The sequence below is a fragment of the Cupressus sempervirens genome, chromosome 5 (assembly GCF_028749045.1).
Source record: "Cupressus sempervirens isolate cs-2001-9-10 chromosome 5, ASM2874904v1, whole genome shotgun sequence".
Lineage (NCBI taxonomy): Eukaryota > Viridiplantae > Streptophyta > Pinopsida > Cupressales > Cupressaceae > Cupressus > Cupressus sempervirens.
In genome coordinates this window covers 59,421,836-59,444,643 of record NC_143122.1, presented here as the reverse complement: position 1 = coordinate 59,444,643, position 22,808 = coordinate 59,421,836, and the positions used below count along the sequence as shown (strand labels likewise).

The window sequence follows — 22,808 nt, the reverse complement described above, 5'->3', positions numbered from 1 at the left end:
CGAAGTATTCCTATAAAATTCATGAGTGAATAACTCCCACTGGAAAAAAAGGATTTATATCAAATAACAGCTGTAGATACCACATTATTTCTTAAGCTGCAGAAGAAAATGAAACTGAAAATCTTAAGCACTGAGCCTAAAGAAAATGCAGCACAATACCCAAAGGTTCCCATAACCCGTGTGGATATGTACTCCTTCCCTTCTTCAGAAGCTGCTTTTGCCAGTCCAAAATCAGATACTTTAGGAGTAAAATCATCCTCTAACAAAATGTTGCTAGCTTTGAAATCACGATGAATGACACGGGGATTTGAATCCTCATGCAGGTAGGCAAGTCCTCTCGCTGCTCCAATAGCTATTTTCATGCGTGCATCCCAATCTAGTGGACTAGTCTCTTTGTCTGGGCCTGGAAATATTGAAACAAATAGAGTCTGAACATTAAATTTTACATGCATTCTGCTAATTTCCAAAATAAGAATATTGTCATGATGAAAGTACCTTTTATTTAAACATTTACTTTTCAACATAAATTTTTGACATCTCAGCAAAGCATACAAAAAAATGGTTAGTGAGAAAATACTATACCATGCAAATGAGATTCCACACTGCCATTTGGGATAAGTTCGTAGACCAAACATCGATTGCGTTCTTCGGTGCAAATCCCTATCAACTTAACCAAGTTTCGATGATGCAATCGACTGAGCATCTCCACCTCTGCCATGAATTCTCGCCCTCCTTGATGGTCATCTCTAGTAAGAACTTTTACAGCCACTTTGGTTCCATCTTCTAATACTCCAAGATAAACTCTTCCAAAACCTCCCTCTCCGAGTATGTTCTTAGAAATGAATCTATCTGTAGCCTTTTCAAGCTCAGCTAGTGTAAATGTTCTAGCAGATCCTGTATAAGTAGCCATACTTGAAACAAAGGAAAATGATGTTGAACTGGGTATGCTACTAGAGAGGATAGAACCAACACCTGCACATAACAAATTAAGCAGTCATTAGATTAACAGTCCAATGACACATATAGTCACCAAAACACATTCCAGGGGAAGTTGAATCGTCTTTTGCAGTCATACCTGATCTTTTCGGTACAGATGATACAAATGTGGGCGGAACAGCTGCAGGCAACTTACTTTGGTTGCTGAATTTCAATAGGATAAACCAAACTGCCGCAAGACAGATCACTACTGCAACAGCTGAAGATAGGGCAACAACTGCAATAACTCCACCCCCCATTTTTTCACTCTTTTTCCTTACATCAACCCCAAGTGGCTCTTCACCATTTAAGCCTCCACTCATCCCACTGCCCTCGCCATTTGAGCCATCTGTTGTATTTGAAAATGGTGAAGGAGGTGATGGAGGAAGCCCTGAAATGAACACAATTTCCTCTTCAAAAATTAAAACATACTAACTGCTAGATATTCACAACAAATAGCATAGCCTGAAAATGCATACCTGGATAATGAACAAAATCAACTCCATAATTCCCAAAAAGGGTCTCATTAATTATAACTTTCTTTTGCCAAAACCTTTGGTAAGTCAAGAAGGCAGTCATGTTATCAAATCGTTCTCCAAGTGGCACTAAATCAATACTCACATGTGTTCTCTCTTCATCTTGGGTGTCTGCATTCGCTCCCATTATCCTAATTTGACTTTGTTTCAAAAAAATACCTGCTGCTATCTCAGCAGCTAGCTCAGACACCAATGGAAAAATGGCATAAGGTCCTACCCCTAGTAAAATCCCAACTTGCATAGGAAGCACACAACCACACGGTGCATCAGGAGGAGTGTTTGTGAGTGGTTCAACACAAGTCAATTTTGTACAGTCTGTAGGATCAGTAAATAATATTAGAAATATTTTACAAGATATCTTTACAATTAACTTTTCCTGTTTAACCAGAAAAATCAGTTAACTGCAATGACTTTCCAGCACTGGAATAGTTGGATTTCTTGTACTGAAAAAATTAACAGACTTGTGAAGAAACTTTTCTTTGTAAGAATGGTTAGAATATATTTTATTTACCTTGATTAGATGGTGGAGGAAGGAATGCTAATGGTGATGCAGCGACAGGAATCTTTGGCTTCTTTGGATGATGTTTAGAGGGTGCTTTCCTTGGAGAAGCTGCAACTGGACCTGCAAAATATATCATTACAATGGACTTATGACCATTATTCCCTGGTTATTCTTTCAGCAATTAGGATATAATTACAAATAGGAATAAATGCATCACCATGCCCAGTTGTAATGTATGCTGGCTTGCTAATAAATAATCCAAAAGGACTCCAAATCTGGGTTTAAAAAATTGGCATTAAAAGTCCAAAGCAACTCACCAAAGAGAAATAACTAATGCTACAATACAAGGATTGAAACTCCGCATACCTTGACTAGCAGGTGGCATGACTCTAGCATGTCTTGCTGGCCGATTTCTTCTTGCAGGGTAAGGGACTGAATTACTAGGAGGATGGGCATGTACTGAAAATTACATAATATAAACAACATCATGCCTTTTGTTACTTTGTCTTAGAATGAAAGTATAACATAAATTAGTCAAACCAGATGACAAAACTTTTGCATTTATGACTCAATAAAATATAAACAAAAGCATGCCATAGTTTACCTAAACCAGATGACAAAATATTTGCATGTATGACACAATAAACAAATATCAAGAGCAATTTACAGACAAGCATGTAAAAGAAAAACATCACAACAAACAAACTTAAGATCAGAAAGACTTGATTCAGCAACAATACAAGTACTATATATCTTCCAGGTCTTTTGCCAAGTGTTGGAACATGCAAGACCAGGGTAAAGGAAACATTCACAGCCAACTAAACCAAGGAGAGCCACAGACTTCCAACTAGTTAAGCTGCAATTCCAAACAGTATAATAATTAATAAGATGAATGAAAAACCAAGACTCTGAAATTTTGGCATAACAACAAACTTCAACAGCTAAGTTTTGAGTTAATATTACTAAGAGCATGACCAGGCAGACTTTATCAGATATCAAGAGAGGAGCATTTAGGCTGGGGTTCCATGGGTACCCGCTTGCTTAAAAATAGAGCAGGTGCCACTGAGAGTATTAGGAATATTTAAAAAGGGAAGCGGTCCCATGGTTTTATGTGAGTCTGCTTTAAAAAAATTAGCTCCTAAATTCAAGGAAGCTGGTTGTCTCGTGAATTTTAAAAATAAGAATTATATTTCTTCATAAATTTATTTGTTGGGATTATTTCATTTTGGTGGGAAAACGAAGATTGGGTTGTTGACAAATGGCAAAATTCTTCCCTAACCTAGTGGGGCTATTTCCAGCCCCACCCCATTTTCACCCACTTCAATTGAAGCTAAAAAGTCAGAGCTCCTATTTTATAGGAAAAGATTCCAAATAAACCTTTAACCCCCCTTAAAAAATTATCATGGGGCCACCCACTCCACAAAAATAGAGCCCAAGCCCCTCCCATGGGACCCCTACCTTAATAATTTCACATAGAGGCTCACATATTGTTTGGATAGGGGGTGGAACAAAATAGCCACACCTACTCATTCAATAGCTTTGCATTGAATCCTAGATGGTAAATAGATAGGGTCATTCTTGACATTCCAAAGGTGAATGAAAGATTAAAAAGAGCAAAGTAGCATCCATTATTAGTTATAATCTCCCATAAGGCATGATGTATCCATAGGTGTTATGAGTCCAGCTATAGCTGGTAATAACTGCTTAAGTTCCTACGGTAATAATGAATCATTATGTTGATACTTTACTTCTATCTTTGATGCACATTGTTCATTTTGATGTTCACTGGGATATGAAAATTATTTACACAACCCTTGAAGATTGCACCTTGTGTAGTTGTTGGATTTGGTGAAGTGGAGTTTGGTAGATTTCACTGTAGCAGTATTTGTCCTTCAAGCTTATAGGATTAGAATAGAATTTCTCAACCCTACCCTCATTTACTTTTTGTATACTGCGAGAAACCTAAAAAGTACATTCATTGCAATATCATTTGAAAGCTCCCATGGCCAGTATTGTTTGAAGTCGACTTGAGGAATACTACGTGAGCCATTCATCATACCAGCAATATCACATTAACCATTAAGCTTATCCAACCTAGAAGAAACCTCTAGCATACGCGAAATTTTGATCAAGAGAGGATAAGGTACATAAATATTTTATTCTACTATTAATGTGATCGTAAAAAGCACATCACATCAACAAGTTCATGATCATTTCATTTAGAAACATCATCTTTGTAAATCTATTTAAGGGTCTTTGTCCCCGTCGTTTAATAAATCTATTTACCATAATAAGGTATCAGAGCAAGTGGCGTTTTGCATATGACTCCCTCACAAAAGTGCCCAATATTTTGGGAGTTTTTTTTCAACCCAATAATTCATGTGATGGTTCTATAATTTGTGTGAGATTCTATAATTCATGTGAGGTTTGTCAATTGGCAGATCCCAACCTAGGGTTACTATTATCCACGCTTGTTATTTTGTTCATGCTTTTCCAGTCATTAGTTTATGGGAACTCTTGCATCTATATTTTGAGACCCTTATCCGTGCGACTTTTGTGCATTCATTGTCATTTTTGGCCCGAGCATCATTTTTGTTGAGTGTTGTTTTAAGTAAATTTTAAATTGCAGTAGTTCTACAAACGACAATATTGGTATTCTGTTCCGCACTTGTTGGAGCCCATCTTTTTGGACCCATGACAGCTCTATTTGTGCATTTTTTGTGCTCACATCTGCTTGAAGGTTGTGAGGCTACATCAATCCTATTTTTTGCAAATAGGCAATAGTATGTTAGGATTAAAGAGGCAGAAATAACAATTACACACAAATATAAAAACCAATATCAGAAAAGTAATGAAGCACACAAAAGAGAACACAAGACACAAAGATTTAACGTGGTTCACCCAATCCCTAAGCTACGTCCACCAACAAAGTGTCCTATATTATTATTATCCGATGATTACAACCTAGTTACAATAGGCAATCCCTTGCGACTCAATACCACCGAAAGAAGCTACTATCTCATAGTATGTTATGAAATCCCTAGCCCTAAGCCATTTCATACAAGTTTTTTACTGCTTACAAAATTAGGGCTAGAATGAGTCATCCAATAGAAAAAATAGCTCTCGACGCCTTTTACAATAATAAAGCCATTTACTTTATGCCCTAGGACCCCGCAAGGGGTGCTACTTCCAAACCCCGTAGACTAATCTAGGGGAAAACTGCTTTGAATGAAGTAGGGAAAAAAATTAACCTCTACATCTGATTAGGCTCCACATAACAACACAGTAGTTCCATGTTTTTGGCTCGAAGAAAGTGATTTCTTCAGATTTCAACTTGTGACATCTTCATCTCCCTACAAGAAAGCGACTTGGGCATGCAATCTGCTTGTTTGTTCCGGCACATAGAAATGTTTCAATTTGGGTTTTCATATTTATTTTCCCTTTAAAATTTATATTTGGGTTTTCTACATTTTTTCCATAAAAAATTAGTAGTTCTTTTTTTTTTTCTCCATAAAAACTTAGTGGTTGTGTTTTAATAATTCTCCAAAAAATATTGTTTTTTGTTTTCTTTATAACAAATGGATGGTTTTAATATATTTTTTCCTTAAAAGGTATAGTTAGATTTTATAATTTTTTGGTACAAGGGTTTTATGGTTTTTCCTCAAAAACAAAGTTTTGTAATCTGTCTCAAAAAATTGTCAATTTCTCCTTGATATTTTAGTTTATGAGTTTTCACAATTTTCCTCAAAAAAACATGTTTGAGTTTTGATCGATTTTCTCCTTTATCATGTTTGATTTTGCTTTTCTCCTTTATCATGTTTGATTTTGCTTACTTTTTTCTCCTCAACTATTATGTTTGGTTTTTTCAAGTTCATCCTCAAATCATTTCTAGGAAAAATAAATTCACGAATAATGTGTGTGATTGGTCTTAGGTTTTTTTATTTTCTCCCAAAAATATCATTGAAGGTTTTTGTTGGTTTCCACAAAAATTATGATTTCTTGTCAATTTTTGGGTCAAAGTGCTCATATGCAAAAAGGGTTTGACAATTTTCTCAAAATTGTAGTTTCAATTTCAAAAGTTGTTCTCAGTATCTCTAGCTTCAAGGAAGGACAATTTTGTTTTTCCAACATCGAGTTGGATGGATTTTGATTGTCTTGGTTATTTTTTTAAAAATCAAAGAATTAGGGAGGGTCTCGGCAACAAGCTCTTTTTGCAGAGCATTTTGAAAAGAAGAGGGCAATCTTCTATGCATTCAAACCAAAAGACGTATAGAATATGACTTTTGTAGGGTAGTGACTTTTGTAGGGTAATTAGTACAATGACCATTAAAGCAAGATATTAAAATATTGTAGTAATAATAGTTCAAGAGACTATACACTCAATACAACAAAACTTGGAGCCCAACATGCTTATCAAATTGGACATAAAGAAAGCCTATGACAAGGTAGATTGGAGATTCCTTGGCAAAAGCTCAGAAGCCTTCGGTTTCACTAAACAATGGTTTAACATCATCTTTGAGTGCATTTCAACCCCAAAGATTTATTTTCTAGTTAATGGAACCTTAAGGGGCTTCTTTGGCATATCAAGGGGCCTAAAACAAGGTGATCCTATCTCCCCCTTCTTTATAATTATGGTTGAGGCCTTGGGTGGATCAATTGCAAAGGAAAGAGAAGGGAATCAGTATTACTAGTAGTTTGGACCCAATAACCCATCAACAGTTTGTGGATGACACTATGCTATATCTGCAAAGTACCAGAGAAGAAGCTAAAGCATTCTAGTCAGGACTAAACCTTTTCATAAGAGCTTTGACACAAGAGATTGGCCCAAAAAAGTAAAGATTTTTTTCTTTAACACGTCAATAACTACAAAAAAAAGAAATTTGTTAAATCTTAAACTTCAAGAGGGGTATCCTTCCTTGCAAATATCTTGGTCTACCCTTGGAGGTAGGGTGCAAATTTACTAGCTCATAGTTGGCATAATCGGCAAGTTTCTACTAATCACCGAGTTTTGGGGACTAGCGAGTTTTTCCCCATTTTAATCGCAATTCAACTAGAGAAAAATTTGCGGAGTTTTTGTGAAAAAATCGCAGAGTTTTTGCAATAAATCGGCAAGTTTTTCAAAATAATTCTTTTTTTTTAATTATTATTTTGAATTTAATTTTTTTTGTTAAAAATAAAAGGCAAAAAGCCTATATATATTATGTAAAATAGAGCTGAGAAGAGGAAGATGTGATTGTAATGAGGTATTTACTTCTAGTTTGACACAAACTATTTACTATTATGCTTTCCACCATCAGCATTCCGCATGAGAATGTGATTTTGTACCCACTATGCATTTATATATATCTAAAATCTGCTTGTTTCTTTTGTGTTCTCGTTAATTAACTTATTAGATGCATTTTCTCATTAAATTTTGCAAAAAAATGTATTTTTAATTAAATTTCAGCAATTTTTTTAGGTTCCCGAGTTTTTCGGGTTTTTTTTTAAATGGCCGAGTTTTTTCCGATTAAACTTTTGGGGGGCTTGGCAAGTTGTTGCCGAGTCCAAGTTTTCCAACTATGTACCATCTATCCTGTATTGACCTACCAACCACAAAAAGGGAATATCTAGACAGACACCTTCGAACTTTCTTTTGGCAAGGCACTAGAGAAAAGGGAAAACTCTCCTTGATGTCATCTAATAAAGTTTGTAGACCAAACGAAGAAGGTAGAGCATGTATAAAAAATATTAGAGATCAGGGAAAGGCTTAGGGACTAAATTGGTATGGAGATTGTTTAAAAACTCACATCTTAAATGGGGTAAGATTCTCATTCATAAATACTTAAACAACATAGATCCAATGAGCATTTTTACACAAAAGTCACCCCTAGAGGGTCAAGAATACAGAACTTTGTGCTAGATTGCAGGAGTACAATCTTGGAAAATCTTACGTGAAATCTAGGCAAAGGAGAGGAAGGCCTATTTTGGTTAGATTCTTGAGGAGGATATAGTGCCTTTGACATGTTACATAATTGTGAAAAATCGAAAAACAAGTTGGAGGCATGGTGGGGTTGTAAGGTAAAAGACTACATTAAGGTAGCAGAGGGGGTACAAGGTAGGAAATGGAAGAACATGGAACATTTAGCTATCCAAGTGACAGAAAGAGAATTATTAAGTAAAATTCTCAAGGCAAGGACCGTTTGGTTTGGGATGGCTACAAAAGCAGGGAGTACAATGCAAAAAATGGATATGAACTTTTAGTTAGAAACCACTTAAGGCCAAAGACAAACCTTCCACTAAAATTATGCTAGGATAAATACTACGTACCCAAGGTAGGAATCTTTGCATGGCTTATCCTACATAGAAAAGCTCTAGCGACAAAAAAATTTAAGATGAGTCACGCAAGGCCAAGTAGATGCCCACTTTGTGAAACATGTGAGAAAAATATAGATCAATTGTTCTTAAATTATTAATACTCGAACTTTTGTTGAAAATGGCTAAGTAATCATCTACGGTGATCGTCAGGCTTTCCTCAGACTATACTAGAAAGGAGAGCATACATGAGGGGTTGTGGATCACAACCCTCTCATTGGTTCTATGGCAACTCTGGAAGGAACATAATAGAATGATTTTCAAGACAAGAAATGGATGTCAGCCAAACTAATCAACAAGATGGAGGCAACTATTATAGAAGTTACAAACAGCAGAATTATGGGTCAAGTCAAGGAGGTAGGTAGTATAGACTCATTGGGATGATAAAATAAGAGATAAATGGATTGGTCTAAAAAATCCTCCTTTCTTGGGCTTGGTGACCACAAAAAATAAGGATGAAAGAATAGCATGCAAGTGGCATCCCCCAAAACAAGGATAGTTCAAACTGAATTTTGATGGAACCTCGAGGGGTAGTTCAAGGGTTGCAAGAATAAGATGTTGTATTCACAATTCTGAAGGCAAGGCGATAGCCAAGAAAGCCCAACTTATAGGTGATAAGCCCAACAATTGGGAAAAATTAGAGGCATTAGTAGAGGGACTACCCCTTAGCGAAAAATTGGGAATTCAAAAACTGAAAATTGAAGGGGACTCGGCTATTATTATCAACCAATGCTCTAAGGAAAGGATTACTACTGAATTAGAGATTATATGCTATCATTCGAAGGCACTGGACCTCTATAAATTCTTTAGGAAAACCACATTCAATCATATTTATAGAGAGGGTAATTCCCGGGTGGATGAGCTAGCCAACTTAGGTGTGGATGGACAAACAATTGTATGAGAAGGCCTAACATCCTTGAAAAAATGAAATTGCTTGTTTATGTTGAGAATGATAGTCTTGTTATGCACTTCCATTTTACTGCAAAAATTAGATCTGTATGAATTATCAAAATGCTATATTCGAAAACAAAAGCATTACTATATTTTCAAGGGCTCACATAGTAAACAAGCATTGGGTAATAATTTTTGTAGTGGTGGATGTAATGTCCCCGTCATAAAACAAATGTATTTAATTAAACTTTTGTAACGGGCCGATTGATTTAATGTATCTCAGACCCATTTTTATTTTTGTTTCCATAGTTTGTGTCATCGTCGACTGTCTTTGTACACCCTCAAAAAGTTTTCCGATGGGTATTTAAGCACAGCTTGTAGGTAGTCTATAAGTATGATTCTGAATTATTCTTCTCTGTACTGCGAATTCCTGTTGAAGTTCGGGATTGTCGCCATTTCGGAAGTGAAAGATCTTTCCTATTTGGCTTGTGCAGTTTCGGTGGGATTCAACCCTCACCCTATTCCGTTGTTGCATGTATTTTGTCGCTTGGATCTAGCAAATCGGAGTAATATCTTTCAGCAATTATTATTATTCGCATTCAAGTGTGTTTTATCAAGAACTATTGTGTTTGTGTATGAATCAGATCGCCTTCTATGTTTGATGCATAAACCCATTCTTGTAGCCTCCCATCTTCTTCCGTACAGCTAACTCCTAACCGTACGGTCTCTTATTCCTTCATACTCTTCATTATTTCCATTGAATGGCTAGTATCCTTCTTCGTACGGCCATCCTTGTCATTCTGTATGGCTTCTAAACTAGAATACGGTCACTTCTAGATCCTAGAGGCATCATTCCTGGAGGCACCATTCTTTCTGGAGGCAGTGTACGACACATAAGTAGTTCCTAGAGGCACCATTCTTTCTAGAGGAAGTTTATGGCACATAAGTAGTTCCTGGAGGCACCATTCTTTCTGGAGGCAGTGTATGGCATATAAGTGGTTCCTAGAGGCATCATTCTTGGAGGCACCATTCTTTCTAGAGGCAGTGTACGGCAAATCAGTAGTTCCTGGAGACATCATTCTTGGAGGCATCTTTTTGCAGCTCGGGGTTATTTTGGAACATTACAGTGGTATTAGAGCTTTTTATCTTGCCTACCTATGAAAGTGAATGCAAGTTTATACTCGGAGGATAAGACGAAATAACCCTATTGTAGAACGGCAGATCATCAAGATCCTACAACAAAACTCATGAATCTTTTAAGAGAGTTGAACAGAAATCAAATGCAAATCAACGAAACCCAAAGGCTTATGCAAGAAACTCTACAAAAATTGGCCGAGGGAAAGACAACAGGAGAACAAAATGGTCATAGCGACATTCTGTTTCCAGAAGGACAAACTTTCAACCCTCTCGCTCTCGACCCTCGATACCCATCTTCCCTCCAAGGATGGAAGCACTACACAAAGGAAGAGAGGCCACTTTTGAGGAAATGCAAGGAAAACTTCGGGAAGATTGGCGGGACGCAAATACAGAAGGAGATATATCTTACAAAGACTATGTTGATCTAAGAATGAGATATTCTGGTGGAGGAAATCGTGGTTGTTTTAATGATGATCGCAAGAGAAAGATTGGAAAGGTGAACTTATTGCCATTTGATGGATCTGGAGTCATTACCACATAGTCATGGGTCCTAAAGGTAGATACCTATTTCCAACTCAATCCAATGTCCGAAGAGGAAGCAATCAAGTTCGTAGCACTTCATCTGGAAGGAGTGGCGCATGAGTGGTGGCATCATGGACTGGTCACTCTCGGTCACGACCAAGTGACCTCTTATGTTGAGTTTACTAAGAGACTCATTGATTGTTTCGATGGGAAGGATCATGAGCTAAACTTCAAAGATCTAGCTCAACTAAAGCAAACGAGCATGGTAGACAACTATGTCACTGAGTTCCAAAGGTTCTCCGTATTCGTCACAAACATCTCTGAAAGAAGTCGAATTGTGTTATTCATGGATAGGTTGAGAGAGCTTTTGAGAGGTTGTATCAAAGGGTTCAACCCGAGTACACTCAACGATGCTATTAACGCATAGTCGTGGGTCCTAAAGGCAGATACCTATTTCCAACTCAATCCAATGCCCGAAGAGGAAGCAATCAAGTTTGCAGCACTTCATCTGGAAGAAGTGCCCATGATTGGTGGCATCATTGACTGGTCACTCTCAGTCATGACCAAGTGACCTCTTACGTTGAGTTTACTAAGAGACTCATTGATCGTTTAGATGGGAAGGATCTTGAGCTAAACTTCAAAGATCTAGCTCAACTAAAGCAAACGGGCACGGTAGACAACTATGTCACTGAGTTCCAAAGGTTGTCTGTATTAGTCGCAAACATCTCTGAAAGACGTCGAATTGTGTTATTCATGGATGAGTTGAGAGAGCCTTTGAGAGGCTGGATCAAAGGGTTCAACCCGAGTACACTCAACGAAGCTATTAAGGTGGTGCGTGACATGGCCACATCTTTTGCCAAAACTCACGCAGTTACACCAACACCATCCCCACAAGAAAACAAAGACAAGGTGCCAATTCAGAAAAACCTCAGTTTGATGAAGATTCTCGACAAGAACTCCGAAGGAAAAAGCTCTGTTTCATGTACAAAGAACCATGGGGTCCTGGTCATCGCTGCCTCGAGAAGGGAAAGATTCATTACATTGAGGTGATGCCTGATGATGACGAATAACAAATACTTGCAGTGACTGACGAAGAAATGACCCAGCAAGAGAGAATAAATGCCTTAATACAAAAAGGGGGTTCCATTGCTACCCTCACTACATCAACTAGAGGTGGTATCTTCAGACTTCGCGGTACACTTCACGAAAAACAAGTCCCAATCATGATTGATAGTGGCGCCACACTCAATTTCATCAATTCATTTTTGGTCACTAGTAAAGGCCTGCACGCAGTTGAGCACAGAGGATTTGAGGTTAAGGTTGCAGGAGGAACCTTGTTACCTTGCACTCATGTGATCCCATAGCTACAAATTTCCATGGGAAAGTATACCCTGGCAAATGATTTCTTTGTCATAGATTTGACTGATACTGATATCATTTTGGGCATCCAATGGTTGGGAACTCTTGACCAGTACACTCAAAGTTTCAAAACGATGGACTTTTCATTCAAGACGGATGACAAGGTGTTGCTAAGAGGAATGTCAAATAAAGGATCGAGGAAGTCACAATCAAGAAGATGGAGGCAATTTTTAAACAAGATTTGGCCCCAGACGATACAAGTAAAAACAAGATAGTCAACACCTCACTGCATTCCTTGGATAATTGGCGAGCCCATCTATTGGCCGAGTATTCCAAGAACACTTTTGCATGTGAGTTGATGGATGGTTATGTACACGATGAAAGATACAAGGTTATTGATGACATCATTTACTTCGACAGGAAGATCTACTTAGTGCTTGACTCGGAACTGAAGGAGCTGATTACGGAAGGTTTCCCAGAACCAGGTTTGCATTTGCTTGAGGACAAGCAAATTTTGGGACAGGACTGTAAGGTCCCCATTATAAAATAAATGTATTTAATTGAAGTTTTGTAACGGGCCGATTGATTTAATGTATCTCGGACCCATTTTTATTTTAGTTTGTGTCACCGTCCGCTATCTTTGTAAACCCTCGAAAAGTTTCCTGACGGATATTTAAGCACGGCTTGTAGGTAGTCTGTAGGTATGCTTCTGGATTATTCTTCTTTGTACTGCGAATTCTTGTTGGAGTTTGGGATTGTCGCCATTTTCGGAGTGAAAGATCTTCCCTATTTGGCTCATGCAATTTCGGTGGGATTCAACCCTCACCCTATTTCGTTGTTGCATGTATTTCGTCGCTTGGATCTGGCAAATTGAAGTAATATCTTTCGGCAATTATTATTATTTGCATTCAAGTGTGTTTTATCAAGAACTATTGTGTTTGTGTATGAATCAAATCGCCTTCTATGTTGGACACGTAAACCCATTCGTGTGGCCTCCCATCTTCTTCCATACAACTAACTCCTAACCGTACGATCTCTTATTCCTTCATACTCTTAATTATTTCCATTGAACGGCTAGTATCCTTGTCATTCTGTATGGCTTCTAAACTAGAGTACGGTCACTTCTAGATCTTGGAGGCATCATTCTTTCTAGAGGAAGCGTACGGCACATAAGTAGTTCCTGGAGGCACCATTCTTTTTCGAGGCAATAATAAGCACATAAGAAGTTCCTGGAGGCACCATTCTTTCTAGAGGCAGTGTACAGCACATAAGTAGTTCCTGGAGGCATCATTCCTGAAGGCACCATTCTTTCTAGAGGAAGTGTACGGCACATAAGAAGTTCCTGGAGGCAGTGTACGGCACATAAGTAGTTCCTGGAGGCACCATTCTTTTTGGAGGCAATGTACGGCACATAAGTAGTGCCTGGAGACATCATTCCTAGAGGCACCTTTTTGCAGCTCAGGGTTATTTTGGGGCATTACAGTGGATGGTGTTGTGGATGAATCTTGCAGGGCATTAGGGAGCGGCACAGAAAGGGAACATGGGAGGCTCATAATGACACTAAAGAAAAATAGGGAATTAGGAGCACACCTCGGCCCATAGTCAAACATAGCTGGTATTGTAAATCATTTTGACTATAGCAAGTCGAGTTATACTAAATATATATACTTCCTAAAGTAACTAAGATGATCAACAAAGAACACTACAATATATATATATATATATATATATATTGTAGTGTCCTTTGTTGATATATATGACCAACAAAGAACACTGCAATATATATATATTGTAGTGTTCTTTGTTGATCATATATATATATATATATATTGTAGTGTTCTTTGTTGATCATCTTAGTTACTTTAGGAAGTTTCGTTTCTATCTTCAATTCATGATTATTTCATTTAGAAACATCGTCTTTGTAAATCTATCTTAAGGAGCCTTTGTCTCCTTTGTCAAATACATTGATTTACCATAGCCAGCATGCTAAGGCTAAGCCATCTCTACAGCTACATTTTCCTATGTTAGGCTCCTAATCGAGTGTTGTTCGCATCTTACTATAAAAGTGTTCTAGAGTCTACAAGCCATTCACTATTGACTATACTTCAAGATTAGATTTATATCTCGCTGCCATTTAGTTTTAAGTCTGCAATTGCAGTACTACAATTCTAGCACAGAAAATGATATGCAGGCATTCAAAAAAAAAAGAATAACAAGAACTTCAAATTTCAGACACTTCCCTTTAGATATATCATATAAGAAGATTTCCTTTTAAATGATGCATTCATATTATGGATCAGAATCATTTAACCTCTTAACAATTTATTAAAAAATAATTCACTCAATGCCAGTTACACGTTATGAAAAGATAATCAAATGTATGACATTTCCATTAATAAATCACCACAAAAAATAGAAAAAACATACCAGCTGGACTAATCAATGTCTTTGAATGGGCTGCTGAAGGTAATGCTGGAAATGGATCATTGAACTGTTTAGGTGCTAAATAAGTGTAATGATGTCTGTGATGCCGTTGATTATAAGGTGACACTGAAATTGGTACGGCGACTGGAGGAAGATGTGTTGACAATAAGCTAGGTTTGTCCATCACACTAAATGCAACTTTTCGTGTTGGCCCTTGTTCAGGAACAACAGCTAAATGAAGTTGTGACGACCGATCACGAGATGTAATCAAAGGAGATGGAGAATATGCTAACCTCCGTACAGCCCTTTCAGATAATGGTACTGCTGGAATTGGAAAGTTTTCAGATGGGTTTTGAAATGATTGTGAGACTGGAGGCATGGAATCAACTGGTAAGTTTGTTGATGGGAAAAAATGTTGAACCCACTTGGGCAGCAAGCTTTCTGAAGAAGTGTACGTCAACTGACTCGCAGCAACAGATGTGGAAGGTCCCAAATGATTAGTCTGACGGAGATATTGTTGTGAAGCCAAATTTCTATTTGATGTTGAAACTGAACTTTGTGAATATGAGCTTAAAGTGTCCATCAACACACGAGCAGTAGGCAATAATGCAGAGCTTGATGGCATATCAAAAAGCTTCTGATCACTGAGTGTTTCTGCATGCAGAAGCTGGTCCACATCTTGACTTTCACCTCTGATGGTAGAACTAATGCAGTTATCAAGATTCCCATCCCTAAGTATCAGGGGTAGGCACATACCAAAACAATTTTAATTATATCAATTGGCAACTATATCCAATTAACTGAAACCACTGATAACATAATAAAGCTAATCGTGTCTTCTTATTGATTAGGTCAAGATGAAACAGTCACTAAATACTTTATTTTGCCACTGACAAAATATGAGAAAACAAATAGGTAGACGCTTTCTTTAGAATCAATATAATAACTTACCTGAAGCAGAATACTTCTTGGCTGTGCTGTTTTATTGGACTATTCTGCAAAATGTTGTTCTCTTCAAAAGCATCTCTCATGATATCTATAAACAAACAAGGAAATAAAGGCATCAAGCATATAGTTATGTTCAGTTGTTCAAGGTTAAACACACAAGGAATCGCCTCAAAGGAATCATGTTATATTTTACCAAGTGACATAACAAAAAACAAGATAGAAAACTAGCTGGGCTGCCACATACATTGGCATGTTTTTATTTTGCCCTGATCTTTATTATAAAACACATCTTTATATTCACAAGTATAACTCAGCCTTTCCCCTTCGAAAATATACAGTGTAGATGTGCATAGGAGCATTTTCAACTAGTAACAAATGGAGAGTCAAACTGAAAATTACAGTAACAGCACCTAAATAAAGGGAAAGGCTAGAGAAGAGTGGTGCAGTAGCAGGCTAAGAAACACAAGAAAAAACTTTTCAAAATTTTGGTATTCAGGGGGTTATTTAGACTCTAGAGTATTAACAAAGCTTAACACAAAATATGAATGATTACTATATCATATTATAATTATTGAACAGATACATAATTAAGTATAAAAAGAAAATAGAAAATATTTTTAAAATTAATTAACTGAAATTTAGAAAAAAAAAAATTATGAGCATGACTTCCATTGAACTACATTCATCACTTTTGGACAGTATATATATAGAACCCAAATACAGATTAAATTACAGCAAAAAACTACTAAGTAAACAACCCTAGAATTTCAAAATTTTAAAGACTACAAAACTAGAATCCTAAAAAAACAAGCATATGAAGTGGGAGGGGGGCAATTAGAGGCAGGTAAATAAGAACCCAACATCAGTAAAAATTAAATCGAGGTAAGGGCACATGGACATCATGTGACAAGGGCAAGGGAAATGAGAAAAGGTACAGCTTTATTGTTTGTCAATATGGTTACCAAAAGGTTTTTCATGCAAGGACTTCATCACTTCCCAATAGGTATCAACACTGAGGTGACTACCCATACCTATAGATTCTGTTCTACTACTGTAGGTATGGTTTTTCAGTGATGGATTCCATCCCTTTAAATAGTTTTCCTAGTGACTAGGACACCAACGAAACCAATGCAGCTGCATGTCCTCATCAATGGATGAAGGAAAAAACCATCAGCATCAACCAACCCACACAAAGAATACAAGATGTGTTAATAACTTAATACCCATAGAAGAGTACCCTAGCATAAGGGCATCAAAATGAACTATTATTGAAAGACGCAAGACACTTCCCTTAAAGCTTCTTCAAATATTTAAAATTAACAAATCTCTGAGTGAAGAGAACTACTGATACTCAATGCTTTATATAAGAGTATGAATTGTGATGCCCCAGCAGCCTCACATGGAGGAGACCATGTCCAAATGATCTGTCAATGACTCAATAGTGTCGTCCTAGTTGAATCCAAGGGCACTTTAACGCCACAATATGCACAATTGCTTGAAAAAAGGGGTAATTAACCTGCTAGACTAGAGATCACAAGCAATGTCCTGAATCCAAGAGTGGCAACCTCACAAATGAAAAGAGTCAGAACAAATAAAGATTGATAAGGAACCTTTCAGTCATTGTATAAGTGGCAGTTCCTCCCGTAAGTCCCATAGTAAGCAAAAAAAATTCTAGAAATCCAAGACACTATTCACCACCTTGCTGAGAGAAGAAAGACAACAAACACTCCCACAAAAATAAAGGTGGTCTAACTCAACTTAAAAATAATGGACCCAAACCCTTTGTCACCCAAAGTAAGTCCTTGCACTTTGTAGGAAAAGTTGATTGCAGAAAAATGTCTTAAAGTTGGACAGGATTGGGAAACCCCTCGCTATTTAGTATTTAATAATCAATTGTATCTAATCTAGTCAAATCCATCGGAACTAACCACCCTCAATGTGAATGATAGCTTAAAAAAACAGGTACTCAACCTAGTAACATTAATGTCCATCCCATGCAATCTCATGCATCTAGGACTGAAACCTCATGAAGTAAAAGAGATAAACATCCTTGGTTAATATAACCCATAGTAACGAGAATCGCTCGAAAATCGTGTGAATCGGCGATTCAGCGATAAGATTCAAGGTGGGCGATTTTTTTGGAGTCGGGAATCGCCACACCCGATTTTTTTGGATGAATCGCCAGTATCGGCGATTCATCAAAAAAATCGCATGAATCGGATGAAAAAATCGGCAAGAAATCGCCTATGGACAGAAAAGTATGGAGTTGTAAATTTAAAAAAAAATAACTTGGTTTTTTTACTTTCTTTTTGACCTTTTCTCTTTGTTATAACCCTAAAGGGCCTTCTATTTGTTAAGCATGAGTAGAAGAGAGGGAAAGTGAGAGAGAAGAAGAGGCTTGAGCTGGAACCTTGCCTTGTTTTTATATTTTGTTTACACTGTATAGATATTGATAGTGATACTGAATCACTGATAGACATACATTTCAAACTTTCATGGATCTTCATCTTAGATTTATACATACATTTATGATTTGATGTCTTATAGATCTTTATGATTTCATCTTACATACATTCTATGATTTGAATCATTATGATCATTTGATTTTTATTTACTTCAGCTAGCCTACAATTTACATTTTAGTACATAATGATAACATAGTTACGCATGTGATGGATTTTATGTTTCATGTTTATGTATGTTAAGTTTTAACTTTTATTTGATGATTTTATAGTGTGTTTAAGTTATATTCAATAAAGGGTGCATGAAATAAGTCTTAAATTGTTAAAATCTCTACATTTAAAGGGTTTTTCAAATTTGCCGATTCATTGCCGATTAACTGGCGATTCACCCCCGATTCACGATTCGATTCGGCCGTGCCGATTCCGATACGATTCCGATTCTCGTTACTTTGATATAACCTATGAAGGTAGAAAAGTAACCGCTCAGACAAAAATCATATCATGTCTGGTGGCACTTAAGCACTATTTGTAACCTATAAATAGTGGTGCCTCCCCCAAATATCATGTTAAAAGCAAAAACTTTGAAAATCCAATCTCCTCATTAACCATCTCATTGAGAGAATAAAGGACTTAGAAAACCCATGCTATCCCCATGAAGAATATGATGACTAAATTCATTGATGGTAAGAACAAAATTATGAGCACCCAACTGACTAAGGGAAATACTTAAAGCCAGGGGAAACAGAATAAGAAAAACTTTCAGTAGAAACCAACTTACTGGAAAATAAGTAACTTACTGAATTCTTTTAATATCACTAACCATAGTAGGTAACTTATTAGCACATGCTCACAGGGTATATTCATGTGCCATTGGCTCTCTCATCCCACAATGTAGTTGCTTGTTGCTAGTGTCTACTGCTTAAGTAGCATTACAGATATCCATGGGCAAATGATTCCTCTCTTGTCAATGAAAATAAACCAACTGTAAAAAGATGATGTCAATATAGATAAGTTGGGAAGATCCTAGATAGCATCTAAATTGTTGACAGTAAAGTTATTATTGTTTTTATTGGGAATCTGTTAAAAATCAAGATAGGCTTGTAGACATGTACCAGCATTACCAGTCTCAGTATAATGTCCTAGCAAAGCCACACAACTCTTAGCATTTACTCTCAATGATAAATTACCATAGTCAGGGTAAGACTGTGGCAGCAGTCACATGTAGTGGTCATACCTAAAAATTTCTCAGCAGGTGCTGCTGAAATATCAATATAGCTATTTTAAACCAAATGGTCCCCCATAAGAAAGAAGGTTAACAAACTTAGATCCATTTCTTTAGGAATCCGATCTAGAAAATATAATATCTGAGAAAAATGCACTGCAACTTAGTTGCCATCTCGCAACAAAGTTCCCTTAAATTTTTCTGTGTGCTGAAAACTTCTAGCCCCCCCTCCAAAACTCACTCAATTTTTAATGCTTTAAATATAAGGGTGCTCCAGATGGTGAAAAAGTAGTTGTGTTTACCAAAGTCATAAGACACATTTTCTTGTTCAAGCTCAGCAAGGAAAAAATTCCAAACAACTCTATCAAATTAAGTATAAAATTAAAGAAAAAAATAGGGTGTTAAATTTTAAGTATATAATTATTTTTTATTTAGTTCCATTATAACATCAAAATACTTTGAAAATATTCATGCAAGATTATATCGGTGCATTTGCATAAAAGGTGGCTTCCTCTTTCTGTGCAATAAGACAAACAATGAATCTAAGCGGAAAGCAGTCATGAAGGTCTCTCAATGGCTTCATCCATGTGATGCAGAAACCAGATAGGGGAAGGAGATTTGTCGGTGATTATTCAAGGATTAAACTAAATGGTCTGTACAAGTTGGAAAAGAAAATGATTGTTGGATGGAGTCTTGTCTCTCTACAAGTCCTTTGAACGAAATCTTTTACTCGTTGGTTCTAAGAATGTAATGAGATTGTTAATCTTTTAATCAATGCAAGAGGAAATCAATCCTCCTCATTTACCCTAGTCAATGAGCAGAAAGTGGACACCCTCCTAGATACTAGCTCCCTTCCTTGAGTTTTGGTTATCTAGTTTTTTAATCAAGGCTGATAGCGATTTCTGCATTCCATTTGAGGTTACACATTAATTCTTATTGCTGTTATCATTATCTATATTTATAAATATGATATATGGTTGTAGCTATGTATTATTATGATTACAACCCCCAATGTTCCATTATATTTTTTCGATATTGGCAAGGCAATCTTTATTGAGCATGGAGGTGTCTTTTCATCCCTTTGTTTATATAATCCTATAGAAAGCCAGTTTCATAAGGCAAAGAGCTAGCTTTCTATCTATGTATCTCACCTGGACATCCTAGCTCTGCTTTCTTCCCTACAAGTTCTTTTGGGCATCAATTTGGTTAGTATTGGTGGGATAGCAATGTTTCATTTTCTCCATCTGTTTTGGCAAGGATGGACTGTCTGGAGCTTCAAGCCAGATGTATGATTCCTATTAGTTTTTTACTTCTAATAGGCATCTACAAAATATTTTCCATTGCCCTTATGCAAATGTAAGACTGGGTGTTCTACACCTTGCAGTTACTAAATTATTCTAAATTGTTTAACATATGTAATATTGTAAACTAATGTGTATGGAAGGAAAAGGGTACACAATTTAAATGGAACCTTGAGATTTCATTGTTGGCACTTTGTTCCATGTGCCGTTGATCTTATGGATAGAACATACACTTCCTAGGTGGATTAAAATTAGCAACTGTGACCAGCTAACTATAGTTGTGCAAGAGGTGGGTACTTGACATTATTGCCTACATGGAATACTTGATTGGTACATTGGAACCCATTGGCCATTGGAACCAGTCAATCAAAGAGTTACTTTCAGTGCAAGAAGAAGTTACAATTAGAAAGGGGCACAAGTTGAATATGGAACAACTTGACTTGATCATAGCTGAGTCTAAAATTCCTTAGGTCTCCTTAACCAGGACATTGAGGGCTTAGGATGGAGATTGTATAATATGTTTTCTGCAAGGTTATGCTATAAAATTTTTACAAGAATCTACTACTGTATTCTAACTCAATGTTGTCGGATTTTTTCCCTTTGTGGGGTTTTCTCAGAATATATTGTGTTGTGGTTTTATCTATTCCATTGAATGTAATTTCTCATACCTTTCTTCCATTTCATTTCATGGCCTGATAGCTTGATGTATCTATGGAAGAAGTGTGTTACTAATCCTTTTTCCAATGGACTTTCTGTAGTGTGATCTTGTTTTCAGGGACAAATATGGTAGGCATATCTACAATAAAGGTTGAGAAATTCAATGAAACAAACTTTGAGCTTTAGAAACAGTAATAACCTCTACAAAAAGTTGTATAAATAACTATATTTCATTGACTACATGAAACTGGATTACATGGATAGATAACAGCATGCTACCAAACCAAACCTGCAGCATATGCAATGACCTACAAACAGTTACTCAAAATTAATTTATTGTGCATTGTATGTAGCAATGATAGACAAACAAACTATTGTCAAAGTTGGGGAAAGAGAATATGTTTACCAGAGTTACAGCCTCTAGATGAGACTACCAACATTCACAACCAAGGTTTCATCCTCTGATTAAGAGATTCAAGGGATTTTTTCCTCAGATTAAATAGAGAACACTAATGCAGAAATATAACAGCAAAAAGGGCTTAGTTATATGCCTCATTTTATAGCACAAAGGAGAGCCTGAATCCTAGAACTCCTATAAATTGGCTTCATTCGCAAAATAGCAAATGCTATTCATCACAGTGCCCGCACTCTAATAGCATAGCTGCCCTCTTTGAATCGTCAATATTTAACTCACATAAGTCACTAATAGAAACCAAGAAAAGTAAATGATAAAGCCATTAAATATTATTTATAATTATATATTATTGTCATTTTTCCCAGACCATAATCCCTTTACAAGATAATTTATTTCTACAGCCCATTAAAGAACTGAAGGAATGGGCTTACAAGTCTTTGTGTAACATATTAATGAAAAGGGAACATTAGAACTCCGCCCTTCCCAAAATTATGGAATGGTTGCCAACAAGCTATACAATGTTCAATGTCCCAATATCTAAGGTAGATAAAAAAACTAAGTTTGGTTTGTCCTTAAATCATAACTCTACACATTTCCATCCTTATCGTAACAGATCTAAGACCTCTTCTAGGGGCTGATTCACAATACTTTCATCCATAATTTATTAATTTCCTCAAATGAACTCTACTCAGTAGTTGAGACCATAGTTCAAAATCTCGTTCTCTGTCAGTTATCAGCGAGGCAAAAAAACATTTTCTCAGTAACTATTGGAGATAAATCAACAACTTCTCAGGAAAACATTGGGAATTTTTAAAATGACTAAAACTTAATTGAAAATGCAATTATTCTGCAAAATTCAATAAATAGATGCATCTAATGAGCTATGGATATATATAAATGCGGTAAGTAACAAAATCACATCCTCATGTGGAATGCCGATGTAGTCAAAGACTCTAAACTTTGAAGCAAACTACAAATAGAAAAATGTCTTTGTGAAGCCAACTTTCCATTTTTGCAAGTCCAAAGCCAACTTTGATCCCTATCACCAAATTGGTATGGTGAATGGAAAGAATACAAGCACAGTACTAACTCAAAACTTCTGGGCC

General features: G+C 36.6%; 1 protein-coding gene and 1 long non-coding RNA gene across 2 annotated transcripts in view; one reads left to right on the top strand and one right to left on the bottom strand.

The window, feature by feature from the left end:
- The window catches only part of LOC149554539 (receptor-like serine/threonine-protein kinase ALE2), a 54,922-nt gene that overhangs the window by 1,569 nt on the left and 30,545 nt on the right, over positions 1-22,808 (bottom strand). The window contains exons 2-9 of the mRNA XM_089828586.1: positions 15,649-15,733; positions 14,701-15,428; positions 2,380-2,472; positions 2,023-2,133; positions 1,455-1,826; positions 1,076-1,366; positions 583-972; positions 160-403 (exon numbers count right to left, since the gene is read on the bottom strand). Coding sequence (XP_089684712.1) covers positions 160-403; positions 583-972; positions 1,076-1,366; positions 1,455-1,826; positions 2,023-2,133; positions 2,380-2,472; positions 14,701-15,428; positions 15,649-15,733 — 2,314 coding nt within the window. The remainder of the gene's footprint in view (positions 1-159; positions 404-582; positions 973-1,075; positions 1,367-1,454; positions 1,827-2,022; positions 2,134-2,379; positions 2,473-14,700; positions 15,429-15,648; positions 15,734-22,808) is intronic.
- Positions 1-22,808, top strand: part of LOC149554540 (uncharacterized) — a 35,420-nt gene that overhangs the window by 6,909 nt on the left and 5,703 nt on the right. The gene's annotated exons all lie outside the window — the stretch shown is intronic.